The sequence below is a fragment of the Lycorma delicatula genome, chromosome 1 (genome assembly GCF_047948215.1).
Source record: "Lycorma delicatula isolate Av1 chromosome 1, ASM4794821v1, whole genome shotgun sequence".
Lineage (NCBI taxonomy): Eukaryota > Metazoa > Arthropoda > Insecta > Hemiptera > Fulgoridae > Lycorma > Lycorma delicatula.
The window spans coordinates 200,996,312-201,015,746 of NC_134455.1; the positions used below are offsets into that span (position 1 = coordinate 200,996,312).

The 19,435-nt window shown below is 33.4% G+C and overlaps 1 protein-coding gene across 1 annotated transcript in view; it reads left to right on the forward strand.

The window, feature by feature from the left end:
* Positions 1 to 19,435, forward strand: part of LOC142318246 (arrestin domain-containing protein 17-like) — a 64,290-nt gene that overhangs the window by 9,967 nt on the left and 34,888 nt on the right. The window contains exons 2-3 of the mRNA XM_075354810.1: positions 11,665 to 11,832; positions 15,457 to 15,586. Of these exons, the coding sequence (XP_075210925.1) occupies positions 11,721 to 11,832; positions 15,457 to 15,586 (242 nt within the window). The 5' untranslated portion in view covers positions 11,665 to 11,720. The remainder of the gene's footprint in view (positions 1 to 11,664; positions 11,833 to 15,456; positions 15,587 to 19,435) is intronic.

The following is a 19,435-nucleotide window of genomic DNA, read 5'->3' on the forward strand; positions in this document are numbered from 1 at the left end:
ATTTTTTCTGTGTAACCTAGGAATAAATCACAGATTTCCATCTATATGTGTTTATTAAAAAAATGCGATAACGTAATTTTTGTTCATTACTGTTCACAAAACATGAAACGCCTAAAAAAACGAATTTTTTTTTTTTTTTTTTTTTTTAACAATCTGCTTGCTTGCTTCATTATGCTTTCTGTGTTAAGAAACAATTTTACAAAAAAAATTTGTGTAAAATTTTAATTAATAATAGTACTAACAAACTGAAACATGTATATCAATTTTTTTTAAGAAGTAGTGATAAAATTAATATAAAAAGGTAAGGCCTAAATTTGAAACTTATTTCAAAAAAAATTCTTATAATGCTGGAAAATGAGAATTTTTTCTACATGATTATTAATTATTTTTAAAATGTGTAAGACTTCGATTATTCTAAAATAATTAAAAATGTTCAAATGCTTATACAAAATTATGAAAGATAAATTTTCAGACTAAAATTCTGTTTTAAGAAAATAGTAATATTTCAAATATTTCGTTCTATTCGGATTTCATTATATTTGGTTGTGGTGAGTAGATTTTAAACATGTTAATATTTTTCCAATGAATTAATGGTCTTGCTGGTAAATATATTTGATAAAACCTTTATATCGTTAATTAACTAGGTAAGTAGTTGAATAATAATATTTTTTATAAATATTTCTCGTTAATTTAGTCGGCCCGGAGGTCCCGGGTTCGAATCCCGGTCAGGCATGGCATTTTCACACTCTAATTGTCATTCATCTCATCCTCTGAAGCAATACCTAACAGTGGTCCAGGAAATTAAAAAAAAGGTTGACCCACCGGCTTGGTCTAGTGGTGAACTCGTCATCGCAAATCAGCCGATTTAGAAGTCGAGAGTTCTTAAAGGTTCAAATCCTAGTAAAGGTAGTTTAGTTACTTTTATACGAATTTGAATACTAGATCGTGGAAAGGAATGTTCTTTGGTGGTTGGGTTTCAATTAACCACATATCTTAGGAATGGCGACCTGATACTATAAAAGACTTCATTTACATTCATACATGTCATTCTCTGAAGTAGTACCTTACGGTGGTTCCGAAAGCAAAACAGAAAAAGAAAGGTAAAAAAGAAATTATTATAGATTTCAGAAACAGGAAAATGAACGTATTTTTTCTTCGCGTTTTCAAAATTAAAACCTTTTGAAGTTTTTAATTTACCTAAAGTATAAAATGACAAATTCTTATTCAATTGTTTTCCCTCGAGGTAATACACCGTATTAAAAGTCTCTTTTATGTCTGTATCGACAACAGATTGTTCCAAAGTTAGACCATATTATATTCGAATTATCCTTCAAAAGCGAGTTGCAGTGGAAAGTTCTTTCATGTATGGTTTGTGTTCCCAAATTTTCAAGCTCGTCTTAATGAACGAACAAAAACAAATTATTCCCAATAAATTTATTTTAGTAAGTTTTGACGGTGTTCATGATGTCCACGTAGTTCCGATTTTAATCGATTAACCACGTTTACAAGTAACCCAAGGTTTAATATTGCATTTATTCTGTACGTTTTCTAAAATCCAAAGCATGGCGCTGCATTTTCTGATGGAGATACTCTTATTTCTAACACCATTAATACGCTCTTGACCGAATATTTTGAGTTTCTGTTTTCTGTCACTAGTTCTATCATACACTTCAGCTTGTTAATATACACCAATAATTTTCAAAACAAAATTTTTCTTTATATTTAATTTTAATTCTCTATAAAAGAACAATTTTCGCAATGGTACTATGAATATGTCGATTAAAAGAGTTTAAATAGAAAATTGTTAAGATCCACTTAATTTCATTAGTCTTTCACGACACTACCGTCTAAAAATATCACCTACTTCCTAAGTTCATTTAACTCTAAATAATTTTTTTTTTAACAAAATACTTACTTTGTTGTATGTCTGGGATGTGTTAAAACGCTTTAAAAAAATTAAAGTCAGTCGTACAAAAAAAAAAAGGTTAAAAAGTCATCTCCCCTTACTTAAAAAGATCATTTTATTACAAAATTATTAAACCGCTATTCAGCAATCTACAACATACAACAGTATGCTGACAGCGGTGTTAAACATTCGTTTTTATCAGTAGATATGTGAATATATAGCTCGGAAAGCGTTGTTTTACGTGTGGCGCCAGAACATAGTTATTTTATTGATTTAATCATTACTTTATAGTAGAAAATACTCCAAAGCAGTAAGCCTCAATGCGTTCGTTTTAATAATCTTGATGCATTTACTGTTACTGGATTAAATTTTATTAATCTATTAGATGAAAGAAGAGACCTGAGTTTCAGCTTTTATAACTTTATAATTGACAGAAAATAAATCAAATATACTGGACTAAAGTTTGTTTTTCATTTAAGATCTCATGAAAACACGGCTTCTCACCCCTTTTAATTGGAGGGGGGTTGATTATTGCCCCTAAAATTTCCAAGCTCAATAAATTCGACAAAACAAGTTCTGAAAATTTTTCTGTTTTTTATCTTTACCCTCAATGAATTTCGAGTAGTTTCGGTAATTATTTTGACGATAATGCCGAAATAATTACTTTTCGTTGGGAAATGAAAAGTACCGTAAAACTAACATCATGTTAGTTCCATTTTTAGTAATCGTACCCAAATACTCTTTTAACAGTAGTAAACATTTAAAAAAAATTTAATTTTTCACCTTTTTTGTTATAATTTGGCATACATTATTTTTCTTTCACCTCTGTTAGTTACAAGTAACAGCCTAAACTCATGCACGTTTTTCGTCAATCAGACTGTAAATTATATTATTACTATTTGAAAGAATAATATACAATTATCTTTTTATTTTAACATTTAAACGAAACATTTTTATTATGCAGGTACAATTTTTGCTAGATAGGACAGGTCCTCCAGACAAAATAGAAATTTCTAGCACGACCTCTAGGGAGGACTTTAGGGAATGAGGGACAGTGTTTTAACTAACGCCGTGGAATAAATCCCCAACGTCTGCAGGTGTTTTGCAGTGAAGTCCGGGAACGCACCTCTGCTGCCGACCACGATTGGAACCACTTCGCATCTTCCACCCTGATGGTCAAAGACTCTGCCCGCTTCCTGGAGGATAGAATTGTATTTTTAAAGTTTTCCACCGCAGCTGCATGAAAAGAGTTGTCATTCTTGAAGTGAACGGTCACATCGACCACAAAGAGACCGGAACCGTTTTTCACGACGATATCCGGGTTCAAGCGGTCTCTGCTCCCACCACCTGGGTCATTTTTTTTTTTAATCCCTACATCCCTGGGCCGGACATCCAATTAAGTATACTCGGCCAGGGACGTGTCCTTCCGACTCTAAGGAGGTCTCCCCATCCACCGACTTAACATCCGGCACGACAGGTCAACCCCCCCGGTTCTGGATCTTTTGTGCCTGCTTCTAATCCCCGGCGGGGGAAACAGGGCCCGGCTATGCCGTTCCCCGCCCCCCCACCAGGAACCGGGTCTCGGTCATTATGCCTTGCCTCAAACCAAAGGTGCCAGCACCAAGGGCGCAAGCACCCTCAGAAAACCAACACCCTCGGCCGGGTCTCGGTCTTAACTTAACCCCTCGCGAAGGCTTTCCCATGGAGTCCCCGTCCCCTCACAGGAACCCGTACACCTAAGCATACGGGTCCTCCGAGACGGGGCTGTCCATCCTTCCCTACACTTAGCACTCTAGTAACCCCGGCGTCGATATTCCTCCACCTTCGTACGGAGAACTGTTCTCGCGAAGTTTGCGAACCATTTCCAGTTATTTTCAGAGGCCAACATCCACTCCACAAGATTTCCCGTCACAATGCGTTCATCTACTAATCGTTGGCGGTGTTGCGCCCATCTATGGCACTCAAACAGCGTATGTTCGGCGTCATCTACGCCCTGACAATATTCACAAACAGGCGACTCCTTCTTACCAATTCTATTCAGGTAGGTGCTGAAATAGCCAAGGCCAGACATTAATTGGGTAATGTGGTAATCTATATCACCGTGACGCCGGTCCAGCCAGTTATCTAATTCATGTATTAGTCGCCTGGTCCACTCTGCTACTGATGACTCGGTCCAGACCGTCTTCCACTCATTCCTGACCACCTCTTCTGCTTCAATTTTATTATGACCAGCCGCCCTTAGCCTCCTACCTTTGACTTGTAGGTAAATTGGCGCAACTGATGCCAAAACACATAACGCGTTGTACGACATTGTACGGTAACCTGAGCGCTCCCACCGATCAATCTCCTCCGTTTTAAATTTAAGCTTCAGCCGGCCAAAATCACCGGCTGAAGGAGGCCAGGAAATATCAAATTTTAATAAATCATTCCGAAGCTTATTTTCAGCTCTAGAAACAAGAAGATGGTGCTGGACAGCAAGCGAATTTAATTTTACGAGATTAGACATCGCTCTCCAACCGGCTACCTTGACTAGGTTCCGCAACCTCGGGATGCCAAGGCCGCCATCCACCTTTCTAGAATATAAGATTCCGTCGTTGGTGGAGTGATGCAGGTGGAGAATTTCCTTTACTGTCCGCCGAAGGAAATTGTCGACCACGTTTAGAGATTTTATATACGGTCGCTCTATCGCCAACGAGTGCACATAAGGAGAACAATCTTACGTATATAATAAAGTTAGCTTCCGTCTGGGCTTGAGATTCAGTCACTGAACAGTTACCGCAGCGTCCTACATATCGTTGATCTGCTGCTCGGGATGCAATACCTTCTTCAAGCTGAAGGCAACTCCAAGACTTAAATTCCTCGTCTATTTCCAGAGACCGAACCCCAACACCAGCCAGAAACTTTAGTTTGTGATCAGCGCACAAATAACCTTTGCTTTTATGCTTAATGTAACCGGAAAAACATTTACTTATATTAAAATTAGATCAATGTGTCTAAAGAATAATTCAATCGCGTTTAACTGTCTTTGCCTTACCTCTGGGCACAAGACAGCAGGACCAAATCGTCAGCGAACCTTATGGCACCAGTAGTTCCTTCGAGCTCACGTAATGACGAACGGCTGGTTAAACTAAATACGGGATCGATAATTAAATTATAAAGAATGGCAGATCATCTTGTTTAACTTCTCTGCGGAGATTTATGTTGAATCTCAAACCCTCGGACTGGAATACTGTCTTAGCCCCGGTGTACATGTCCCGAATAGCACCGAAAAATAAGCCGGAAAATCTGCGCGCTTTCATCGCAGCCCAAATGGCTTCATGCGGGACAGTATCGAAGGCCTTTTCAAGATCAACCATTGTGACCACTACGCCCTCTTGTTTCACCGATTTGACCCCGCGAATTGCTTCGTTCAAAATAAAGCAATTCGCAAAGCATCCATTCCCAGGCACAAATCCCCCCCTGTGAGAGATACAACCGGACTCTTGTTCGAATAAGGTTTCAAGAAGCCCGGAATACACCCTCGCCAGAATGGTGAAGGGCCGCCATGCTCCTGGATCCTTATTAGGCTTAGGAATGAATACCGTTCTATTAATTTTCCATGGCTCAGGTTAAAAACTTTTAATAAATAAAATGGTAAGTAGCGTAAACAGGAGCCCGCAATAAGCACGTCATTACGACATCAACCATTAGGGCCAAGTCGTTTTACTAAAAGTTACAACGGTTTTCACTTTCATTCTTCATAAATCAACAAAATTTTACATTTTTACAAACGGATATTATGTACCTTACATTAATGCCATACATACTTCATTATCGATTACTTAAGAACGTTTGGTTGCGTGTTACATGACATGCGGGAATGAAAACAATGTGTACATCCAACCGATTGAGGTTAGCAAACACTTGTTGCTTTCTTCTGTTCTGTAGTTGTAGTCGCTTACAAGTGACTTGTATGAAGTAAGATTTACATTTTCCAGCTTATCATCGGTCCACGACAATATTAAAAATTTGTAGTACAAAAAAAAAAACAAAAAAAACTAAGCCGGTAAAGAAGTCTAAGAGATATGTATTAGGTTAGTGATACCAAGAAGGTCGCATTTTGACCTCGGCACCATCCCCTTCTATAGCAACCCAATTCATGTATATCAAACTTCTTTCCCAGTAATTTCCTGTTTCTGTTAAAACTCAGTAATTGAATAGTTTTTTTAAATACCAATAGCTTATAAAATTATGCAACTTTTACTTCATACTGATCAAATCCTCTTTCTCTCACTGCTCATAGGAAAAGTTTCTGATCGTTTTATGTCTCTTTCTTATTATTCCCAACTTGTCAATCCCAAAACTTCATCCCCGTACCTGCTGAGAAACCTTCCGTTGCCCTCCAAAACCTTTATTCAAGTGCCTCTGTGTCTTTACGCAAAATTTTGTACGTTATTCAGCTTTAGGCGCAAAAAGGTAATTACAAAAGTTGTTATATTATTCACTTAACGTTAACAGTCTACAGTCCAGTACTTGAACTTCTTTCTCTTCTTTTTAACTTATCTATAGTTTATAAGAACTGCCTTCTAAGGTGTACCTTATATTCAAAACTTCTAGGAGCTACGAACGAAATATGCCTCAATCGTAGCGCTTTCTTCGTATAGTTAAGGCACCGCACATCAGCCGATGATAATTTTCAAAACGATTTACGAGGTGTGTGAGATAAGTAATGAGACTGACTTTTTACTTACCAAAGTTTTTATTTTTTTCAAACAACAATATTATCCCCTTCAAAGTAGTTCCCTTGGGCAGCTATACATCGGCGGAGTCGTTGTTCCCACTTCTGGTAGCAGCGCTGGAAGGCTTCAACTGGTACGGCTTTTAACTGGTCGGTCACAGTCTTTTGAATGTTCTCCATTGTTCCAAAATGATGTCATTTTAAGACATGTTTCAATTACGGGTAAAGGAAAAGTCACAAGGACTCAAATCAGGTGAATAGGGGGGTTGAGGAACCGAAGGAATGTGTTTTGAGGTCAAAAATTCCCTGATGGAAATGGCCGTGTGACACGGTGCATCGTCATGATGAAGCATCCACTTGTCTGCAATATCGGGTCTCACTCGAATCACTCTTTTCCTGAGCCTTTCAAGGACACCTTTGTAAAACATTTGGTTGAAAATTTGTCCTGGAGGAACAAATTCTTTATGCACGATAACCCTACTGTCAAAAAAGTAAATCGCATGGTTTAGATCTTTGATTTGCTCATTGGACATTTTTTCAGTCGAGGAGATGACGGTGTGCCACTCTTCGCTTTGCCGCTTTGTTTCAGGATCGTACTCAAATATCCAGGATTCATCAGCTGCGATCACACGATTGAAGATTTCTTGGTCATTGTCAATCCTCTCAAGAAGATCAACACACACGTTTCTTCGATTGTCCTTCTGTTCGGTTGTGAGGTTTTTCGGCACCAATTTCGCACAAACCTTTCGCATTTCCAAATCGTCTGTCAAAATTTGATGTACGATGAAAGTGTTTAAATTTAACTGTTCACTCATCATCCTTATTGTTAAACGACAGTCTGATCTCACAAGAACCCTCAGACGCTTAACTTTTTCGTCATATTTTGAAGTTGAAGGTCTCCCTGAGAGAGGTTGATCTTCAACGTATTCTCGGCCTTCCAAAAATGATTTGTGCCAGCGGAAAACTTGTGTTCATGGTAATCAATGTTCCCCATAGACCATTTTCAACCTCTCAAAGGTCACGCTCGCGGATTCCTCACAAAAATTGTGCAGGCAGGCAATGTTTGGAATATGTAAAACAAATTGTTAGGGATGTAGGGGGTATATCAAAACGAAATCACTAGCACTAGATGGAGAATCTTGGAGAGCTGCATAAAACCAGTCAAATGACTGAGGACAAAAAAATGTGATTTTTCAAGCTGGTAAACTTTAATTGTGTTTGGTAGTTTTACTGTAACTGTGATTAGTTGTTTAAATTTCATCAATATTCAAAATCAATTGAATTGAAGAATTTGGTGATATTTTACAAGTTGATTTTTTTTTAATTTATTGTTTACACTTAATTAAAAATGTTATTATTTTAATTTGAATTTTCTTTGACTTATTTTCAATCAGTTTTTCTTGATTTTTTTTTAAATTTAAAATATATCTGCAACTTTAAATCTGCAACTCTGTATAATTAAATTGATATGCAAAAAAGCACTGGCAGGACAAGTTATAACCAGCAAAGAATTCTGAGACACTGTACTTGATTGAATGAAACATGAGATCGAGGCATTTATTAGAGCATGAATAAGCATCACTTGATATCATCAAAGGATTAGAATACAATCCACCTATAGTTTATTCAAATCTATTAGCATTGTCAGTAGGTGATATGAATTCTATTTGTTCATTTTGTGAGGCTCATAAGTTTCATTCAGAAACAAAAGGAATGTGTTGTGAGGGTGGCAAAGTTTTACTGCCAGAGTTATCAGAATTACCTCCAGACTATAAAAAAAAAAAAACACATTTGGCTGTACCTCATGGGTTGTGTAGAAAATAGTTATTAAAATTATTATTAGTTTAGAAATTATTATTATTATTATTAGTTTTGGAAATTATTTTGTATAATTTTAGAAAATTTTATAACTAAAGTTAAAATTATGTATTTTTACATGATTATGATAAATAAATCAGTTTTCAAAAACTGAATCTTCTTTTACGCCCCAAAGAGCAGAGCAAAGTGATGTCTGACTGTGAAGCCGGGCTGAGCAGCTAGATGGAGCAGTAAGTGCAGATATAAGTTGCAGATCAATAAATGGAGCTGCAGCTATTAAAAATCACTACAGTATGTTTATCACGGCGAAATGCTAATATTTATTTTCTTAAAATATTTCAGTAAAATACTTAATATTCTCACAAACAAGAGATACGAACATGTCGAGGGTCCAGGAGGCAGAGCCCTGACCGGCTAGATCTTTGTAGTAAAATTGTAATAAATAATCAATCAGCACCTCCATCAACAAGTGATTGGAAGTTCAGCAATAAAATTTCTTGAAAGTCAAATAAACCGATGTCTGTTGAAAAGGTGCAATGTCAATAGCAGTATAAGCAAAGTGATTATATTGCAACTTGCAATAATAAGAAAATAAATCAATTTCCAGCTAATTATTTAACACAATTTTCAGACATAGAAAGCAGTGTTTTCCTAGGAGAGTTTCATCTAAACAGCATAAAATATTTATGATGTGATATGATATTTGTGATTTCACTTCAACTTCTAATGTATTTCACAAAACATAATTTTTCTTCTTCAATTTTGTACACTGTTAAATCGGTTATTAACAAATGAGGAAGTGTTTGGTAAATATTATTCCCAAACTCATCAGCTATTTCATCGAAATGATATCTATAACCTTCAAGAGAATTAAAAGTAGTCAATAATATGTAAAGTGTTATCATTCATTAAATTCTATTAAAAAAAAATTAGTAAAGCATATCCTGTCAGAATAAAATTTCACAGAAATTAAGGAAATGGTAATGTAGATTTTCATAAATAATTCTCTATTTTAATTTCAAGTCAGTAATCCAGATTATAAAAAAAGGATTTCATTATGAAAAAAAGTGTTTTTTTTTTTTAAACTATTTAATTTATGTAAAGCATCAACATATTTATGTAAAGTTTTATTTTTTAGAGATTAACTTTTTAATTAAACATTTGGATAACACATTTGAATGGCATGATAAAAATGAAGCAAAATGGTATTTAATTCTAATTAGTGGATGATACATATCACATCAAGCAGTCAATGTAAAGGAGCAAAAATATGTCACTAAAACTTTTCTGTCACTAATTAGTGAATTCATCTTCGTTAAAAAAGATAACTTAAAAATTATTTTTAACTTAAGTAGATTGGCATTTTAAGTTTCAAATCTCACTATGCTGAGTTCACTACACTTTTCTTAATTTAATTTGTAAAATATTCACATGTCTTTTAATCATAATTTCTATGCGGTGCCAAGACAATTTACTTCATATCATATATATACATATATATATATATATATATATATATACACGAGAGTAAGTCAATTATTATCCGTAATGTAGTTATAAATTTTATTGCAATACAAATGGGAAACTTACATGCATCATTTTTCAACATAATCCCCTTGCATTTCTTTACACTTGGTCCATCGTTGCACAAGCTTCCTGATACCTTCATAAAAGAAGGTTTTCGGTTGAGCTGCGAGCCAGGAATGCACCGCTTCTTTCACTGTTTCATCCGAGCTAAATCGATGGCTCCTTGGCGCTTCTTTGAGTGAACCAAACAAGTAGTAGTCAGAAGGGGCAAGATCAGGACTATGCGGAGGGTGAGCCAGTACTTCAAAGTTGAGTTTCTGGAGCGTTTCAGCAGTGTGAGCAGCAGTATGTGGACGGGCATTGTCGTGCAACACAACACCTTTCGACAGCAGTCTTAGGCGTTTGCTTTGAATTGCAGGCTTCAGCTTGGCAGTAAGCATCTCACTGTAACGCGCACTGTTTATTGTCGTGCCCCTTTCCTCATAATGTTTCAGTACTGGGCCTTGTGAATCCCAAAAAACCGTAAGCATCAGTTTTCCTGCGGATGGTTGGGTCTTGAATTTTTTTGCAGGGGGAATTTGGATGTTTCCATTCCATACTCTGCTGTTTACTCTCCGGCTCGTAATGATGGATCCATGTTTCGTCACCAGTGATGATTCTATCTAAGATGATGTCCCGTTCATTACGTCCAACGTGTCCAAGCTCGTTTGTTTATGCAACTGTGTGAGTTGTTTTTGAACTCATCTTGCACAGACTTTATGAAACCCAAGTCGCTTGTGGATGATTTCGTAGGCAGAACCGTGACTAATTTGCAGACGATGTGCCACTTCACCAATAGTTACTCGTCTGTTTAAGAAAACCATGTCACGTGCACGCTCAATGTTTTCCTCATTTGTGGCGGTAAACGGTAGTCCGGCTCCTTCGTGATGCGTAACACTTGTGCGGCCATTTTTGAATTTTTCAATCCATTAGATGACACTCCGTTGCGACAACACATTATTCCCGTACTGTACCGAAAGTCTTTGATGAATTTCGGCCCCTGATACACCTTCCGACCACAAAAAACGGATCATTGAATGTTGCTCTTCTTTTGTGCAAATAGAAAGGGAGCATCCGTGGTTAACGGCAGGGCAGCGATAATGGATCAAACCTGCACAGACATAACAACAATTAAACCACGCATGCGTCATCTACGCAACACGACAGTACTACCAACATAAACAAAAATATAACTAAATTGCGGATAATAATTGACTTACCCTCCTATATATATATATATATATATATATATAAATGTTTCTGATTTGATTTTTAGACCTTTCGATCAGATAATCTCTTTTATTTTAGATATGCAGTGCATCGAAATTGATTTAGAACAATAAAGGGATGCATAGTAATTTGCTTGCTGGGAGCTATCCTTTGAGAGACAGTGGGTATTTGAAATGGAGTAACTGGAAGCAGAGTAGGTTACTCTATCTTTTATTCTAAGCATAAGCTTACCCTTCCCCGTTCAGTTTCACCAACTGGTACCAGTTACACTTCCTCCTTCTGCATATAGTAACTATTGTAAGATAACTTTGATACACTATAAATTTTTGTTATGGTTGTATCTCATTAAATTTTCGATTTCTGTAAAAGAAAGAAAATTTTGCCATAGAGTACATATTTTTATTTGAAACTTTGTCTTTGCTTACAGGTATTTGAAGCTTTGATTAATATCATATATTAATTTGTTTACAACTTTATAATGATATGATACCAGAGTTCAATATAGTCCTAGATCAACCCAATAAAGTGTTCTTCTCTGGAGATGATGTGACTGGTCATATTTTATTAAGAACTGATACATCTCTTCCTTTGCATTGTAAGTAACTAAAAATTACTTCTAAAGTATACCTTTCAATGAGTAAAATTATTTTTTTTTACTAGCAAGTCATAATTCCAGTTTGGTATAGAATTCCAGTTTTAGTATAGTTTGGTGTAATATAAAAAAATATAATTAAATAATTATGTTTTATATTAAATATCAGGTGCAAAATATAATTAATGGAGTAATTTTAATTCTTACATTAGCTAAAAGCTTGTGATTTTTAATGCATCATGTATATTAAATAATTCATTAAAGTATGTAATTTTCTTAAATAGTAATCAACAAAAAACATTAAAATTAAGTTTTCTGAGACGTTGTCTCAGAATATGGAGTTCTAAGAATCATGTCAAGTTTTAACAGTAGAGTTCAATAAATAAAATTCTGTTATTTTATTCTGGTTTCTCATATCTTGTTGAATACGATTAATTAACTCTGTATAACAATATAAAATGCAAACTTTCACGTTGAAAGATAAGATTGAATAAACTAAATAAGAATTACCTGTATGGATTCATGCAGAATAAATTCATGGCACAATATATTTAATGCATATTAAATATATGCCATGCATATGAAATATGCCATATTTCATATTGTAAATTTTCCCTAACTAAAAACTAAAACCTCAACTAGACAACATTTAATACAATTCATAATATTCTTGTAACAATTTTCCCCTAGTACAGTGTGTTATAAATTAGGTAAAATTGTATTTAAGAAGTGATTTTTTTCTTAGAAATATACTATGCTTGCATTTTGGCTTGAGATAAGATAAAAATGTGAGTTTTACCTTAGACACCAACATTCATTAAAAAATGAGATATTTATATTCTCTAAAAACTCAGTGTAATAACAATCACAGCGATGAATTAAACTTTTTTTTTTTTCGCAAAGAACTGATTTATTATAATGGCATCTGTTTATTAATAGAGACCCTGAAGTGCAATCATGGAACAGAGAGGCATGTTTATTAATTCTTCAAAGTTAGCTAAATATTATACTTCTTCATATAAAAATAACTCTCCATTGATACCATCAACCCGTGCTCTAATAAAAAAGAAAATGATGAAGCTTCTTTTTGAAAAAGTCACTAAAAAAAATTTAGTTGTTACACCAAATTTAGGTGTTCCTGTGCTAGTGAGATTGCTGGAATCAAAAGGTCACTGCAAGAAAAGACTGGTCAAAATGTTAGTCATTCACTCCAAGAGAGAAAATTGTTACAACTCTAAAATATTTTTCCTTTTGACTCTAAAATTATTTTCTTACCTCCATTGCACATTAAAAAACAACAATGTACTTACAATATACTTTGTTTAGGCAATGGGCTGAACTAGGGTTTATTTAAAGCAAAATTAACCAAAATAAAATGCCTAAATGAAAGAAGGAGTTTTTACAAGTCCACATATAAGGTAGTTGATGCAGGATAAAAAATTTGAAGAACAATTAAACTGGAAAAAATAAGTGGAATTCTTTTCTTTATAAATGTTTAAAAAATTGTTTGAGAAATCACAAAGAAGAAAATTATTGTGATTTACTTAGTAGCCTGCTAGATTTGTCAGTCATGGAGTGTAATATGTTCTTAAAGATTTATTTCTTAAATTTTTTACTTTGATTTCTTCCCTGAAAATCTTATTGCTGTTGGTGATAAACAAAGTGAGCAGTTTTATTGAAATATTTCAAGTATGGAGAATTCCCTAGACGTTTGCTGATTATGCTGGACACTCAGAAAAGACATTTTGCAAGTAAAGTAGACAACTTTTAGTCTTTAGGTAATAAAATTACATAAACAAGTAAGGTTAAACAGAAATCTTTATTAAAGAGATTTTTTTAAAATTTTATTTTATTTAACGTAAACTTAATTCTATAATTTTTGTAATTCTATTCATTTGACTGATTAGAATCATTCAGTTCAAACTCAACTCACACAGTTATAAAGGCTCACAGTTCATTAATTCAATTCATTAAAGTTTGTGTTTCAAACAGCAGCTCCTCTACTACATACAAATATATACATATAGCCTGACATTCCCAGTAAGGTAAGGATTCCAACGCAGGGTCATACATCTAAATCGTTTCAGCCGTTGAGCTGCTACGGTGGAACATACATACATCCTAAATACATTACAATCCTTTTTTGGCAGTTAATATTTACCAGTAAAAAAAAGGATCCTTTATTTAGCGGAAGAGAGTTGTTGGCGCGTATCATGTGGTCCTCTCTTCGCCAATAGCAGTAGTTGGAATAGCATGTTACAAGACTTACATGCTTACAAGACCAAATACTTGTAACTCGTCAAGTGGATCATGCATTGATAATATCTTTATTAAAACCAACAAAGAGGGTGTCAAAGCATGTAAGTACATGAATCCTTTCACAGACCATTTGCCCCAGTTTCTAAGTTTCCAAACCGAAAAATCGCGAATAAAAAAGGTTGAATAAATAAATAAATTAAAAAAGCATATCATTTGTACTTACAGTGTAAAATTGGTGATCAGGATAAGACGTGGGCTCCTCATTTAGTATGCACTAATTGTTCTGTATATTTAAGAGGATGGCTGATAGGTACAAGGAAGGCTTCACTGTTTGGTGTACCTTTGGTTTGGCATGAACCGAAGGATCATGTAACCGATTGTTACTTTTGTTTAACAAGTGTGTCTGTTATTTCTAAAAAATCTAAACATACTGTAAAATATCCTTCATTGCAATCTGCAGTCAGGCCTGTACCTCACAGTGAAATTATTCTAGTTCCTGAGTCACCTGTGAATGTATGTTTCGAAGCCAGCTATGAAGAAACAGGCAGTACTGAAGAAGATAACAATGATTTTGATTTTGAATTATCTACCAATAAGCCACATCTTATATCACAAGGTGAATTAAATGAGTTGGTTAGGGATTTAAATTTATCAGAAAACAAGCTGAACTGTTAGGAACAAGACTGCAAGGTTGGAATTTACTTCAAAAAAATACAAAAATTTTTGGACTTTTGAAGCCAACAGAAAGAACTTTCTCAGTACATTATTGATGAAAATAATTTGGTTTATTGCATAAATATTGATGAGCTTATGTTGCACTTAGCACAAGTCATAAGCCTGCGGACTGGTGCCTTTTCATAGATTTGTCCAAGTATAGCTTAAAAGTGGTTCTACTACACAATGGTAACAAATGTCCTTCAATACCAATCACTTATGATATTAATTTGAAAGAGACATAAGATGTGATGACAGATGTTATTGAAAAAATAAATTATAAAAAACATAGCTGGAACAAATAGTTATACCATTTTATTATGCATGCATTTAGGCTGTGTTTTCTTTACAAATTGAACAGCCGAGCTAGGGATAAACATTATGTTACCAAAGAGTGGAAGAAACAAGACAACTTGACTCCAAATGGGAAAAATATTATTCATGAGCCCTTAGATGAACCCAAAAAAATATTTTTACCCCCTCTCCATATCAAGCTAGGACTAATGAAAAATTTTGTAAAAGCAATGAAGAAGGATAGTCCCGCATTTTTGTTCATCAGGCAGAAAAGTGAGTTGAAGAAATTTTTTCTCCTTGAAGTTTAGAAAAAATTTACAAAGTATTTGTTGAATTATTATTTTATTGTAATTCTTTTAGGTATCATGATTAAATTTATCGGTGAAGCAAAGTACAGAATACCAAAAGAAATTATTTCCGGACGCCCTGTTTTTAAACAAATTAAAAGTAAGAAAAAAAACAGAAGAAAAATACTTTGTAATAATAAAGTGTAAGTACTGAGTAAACTTTATATTTAAAATATAATTTTAGTTTTTATTCATTTAAAGTAACTGTTTTCCTCGTTTGTAATTCCATTGTTTTATTAGGAACTGAAGATAAATTTTCATGAAGGTAAAGGTATAGCTTGAGCTTGATGTAAATGAGAACGGATTAAGTGTAAATTGAATTGATTATATGATTACAGAATTGATCAGACGTATTTAAAGTGTATACTGTTTTAGGAAACAGTCTACACTTATGACAATGGCAATTCAACCAGTATGAAAATCACATGAATATTGTAATCAGTGAATCTTTCTGTTGACATCTTCCATGAACTCTCTTAAATAGTTTCCAGATTGTAAAAAAACAAGTACGAGGGCTGGCTGATATGTAATGGCCAGTCACCATAACTCACAAATGAAAAGGAAAGTCAAATGAAACAAACGTGGCATAAAATACAAAAAGTTTGATGGTACAAAAATTACATTTATTTTTCCATGTAGTCACCATTTACAAAACCCCCATCTGTGGTTCTCTAGCCACACATTTCTTTCAGCAGTGAACCAGTTTCTCATTCTGACAATCAAGAATGCTGGCGGTCTTTTCTTGATCTATGACACACTGTGTCCTTCAGTTAATCATCCCTTAAAATGAATACCCCAAATATCCCTCTTTACTTGCAGAAAGAAGTGAAAATTGCAGGGTACCATATCTGGTGAGTACAGAGGGTGGGGATTAGGTTAAAATTTCAACTTCACGTGAGCCTGGGTGGTGGTGTGTGGCTGAGCACTATCATTTTACAGAATTATTGGCTCTGTGAATTGTTAAACATGATACATCTCTACGTATCACCAAGCTTGAATCAATTCATCTACCTCCTTTTGTGCATCTCATGATGCACAGAAACTTGTCAAACATTCGGAATATTACTTCTTAATCTTTGCTTTACTAGCTTCGGATACACAAAATTCTATTACCCACCTACCCACAATTCTTTGATCAATAGTTTAAAGACCCTAGTGTTACTTTTCCATTGTTAAAAGTTCAATCACTGCACGTTCTTTCAAAAGCATTGATGTAGCAGACGTTTTTGACTATATAACAGTGGTGACTGCCAGAAAATGAGAGAATATGGGTCAATGATCTTTGGAATGTTTGAAGTAGAAGAATGAAACTACAAGATAGTATCACCTGTCTTTTTATGCGGCATTTTTTCTTCCAATTTTTTCCAGTGTGCATTTAATTTCAGGCTCTCTTTGTATTATTAAAATAATTGTTTCTTAATATCACAAAGTTTTTGTTTTTAATGTGATTACTTGTGAATAAGCAATTAGAAAATAGTGAAATGGATAATAAAATTTATATACATTCAATTTTTTGTTACATATTTAAATTAGAGTCAGTTGGGCAACAAACTAAGTAAATCTATTAATAAATAATAATGATAATCATTTTTTCTCATTATTCTGATTAATATTTGGGCTAACATGAAAATTATTGTACTACAAGAAACTTTTTCTACATAAGAAATTTTTAAATTCATGCTGTGGAAAAGGTATGGATGATAGTGGATGAAGTATGGAAGTAGTGGATGACCGTAAAACTGTTGAGTTTATTTCTATGAAAGAATAGTACAATCCTGGCAAAATCTGATTTGATGATATGGTTGCAAATATCTGAATTAAAAAACTTGCTTTAATGAAGGATGTATAACTAAGTTATACATTTGTCTTCATTATATAAGATTTTGTTAAATTTTTATGTAACATATAATTTAATTTTAAAGTTTTATAAATTTGAATTGGAGAAAATTACTTAAATGTGGTTAGATTCGCATGACTTAACAAAATTTTTTTTAACAAAATAGATGCACAATTTTTTATTAACATTTTATGGTAATTTCAAACTAACTTATAAATTGCTGTTTAAAAAGATAAATCAATCCTAATTTTAGACTTGTCTTCTAAATTCATTTTTTGTTGGACAAAATATGAAGTCCATTAGTATCAAAACTTTATACTATTTCCTTTAGCTCATAATTTATCAAACATATTTTTCTTATCAGCTCCGTCAGAATCTGTTTGTGCTTTGCCTTAATTAAAAAATATAATTCATAATTGGAAAAATATAAGCCACGTATAATTGTTCAGCTAGAAGTAATCTAGATTATCATATTTGTAACCATAATTTTTATAATGAATGGTCCTTATACACTTAGGATAGACTTTTTAAAACTGTCAGATAAAAATTTAGTGAAAAAATTAATATGTTTTGGTTACTAGATGGTTTTATTTTTTAAAGTAGTTCTTAAAAAATTCATTTTATGCAACTTGTCTGGCTGAATTTCCTCCAGTGAGTGGAGAATAACTTGTGTATACAGTGCACTGTTTTCCTCAGATGAAGATCCATTATTTGTTACTAACTACTTTTCGCAGTTTGTATTATCCCTGTAATGTATATAAATAATTTAAAGTCCAATCAACACTAATTAAATGTGCTTTCTCTGAGAGCACATTTAATATGAAATAGTTCACTTCACTTCAATATGAACACATTGAAGTGAAGTGAACTGAGTAAAATTGTCAGTTGTAGGGCTGAATATCTTCTCATTTTAGTAGGTTTGGCATGCTTATGTAGACTAAAGAAAGCAAAGGGAAACCCCAGTTTCTCCAGTACTTTTGTCACAGGATTCTTTTTTCTGGGAATGGTTATGTCATTTTGAAGGTAGTTGGTTGGTATCTTGAGTCAGGTCTCCAGTAAATAGGGTTTTTGACATTAAATATTACAAGATGTTAATGAGTAAGCAGTATACAATATTAAAAAATATATACAGCACATTCACCCTACACACAGTCTATTCTAGATAACTTATAGTATTTTCATAATGAGGTACTGAATGGAGCTTTTCTCCCTACTTCTCTAGCCCACTACAAAAGTCTTTTATTTGCCTAAGTACAAATGAAAGTCATTAAAATTTATGCTTTGTTAAATAGTTTAATTAACATGACTATGCTAAAATTATTATTTGATTACAAACATTATTATATATTTTAACAAAAAACATTCAGCAAGAAATTTTCAGATGATCTTAGATGTAAAATTGAAAGTGTATAATATAATAAATTTTACAAAAATAATAATTATATTTTTTATCATTTATAAAACACTTAACAGAAATATTTTTTTTGAAGAATGGACCATACATCCACATAAATTATAAAAATTCTACAAGACTCATTGAATTGACTTACTCATGTCAGCAATTAATTCAGTTTAGTTTACACTGATTCTTAGAAGAAGCAATGGATTCCCTTACTACATTAGATTAATTTTGTCTTTATTGTCAAATTAGTAAGTAAGCAGAAAAAGTTATAAAATAACTTTCAAAATTAAATAAGTAGTCTGTTAATCATTAATTCTAGTTTCTTTTATTATGTACAAAATATTTTAATTTATTTTGTGTACTGAATCATTTCTTTAAATCCAATCTGTACCTTTAAGATTGCAAGCATTGAAGAAAATGTACACAAATCATGGGAAATGTTTTTGTGCTAAATTGATGTAATAGTTTGTGACTTTTGGAGCTTTGCTACTAACAGCCTCAAACTAATTTTTACAAATTTGTAATTTGTTTATAGTAGTAAAATGTTATAAGTTTATATGCTGTGAATAACATTTTTTATTTCTTAAATTGTATATTTTGTGTTTATTGCTAATAAAATTATTTTGTAAAAATACATAAGGAGAGTACCATTAGAAGGGTATTATTTAAATAATATGCTCTGTAGTACTCTGATAGTAATAATATAAAGTTTAATAATAACGTTTAGAAAAATACAGACATCAAAACTAATTT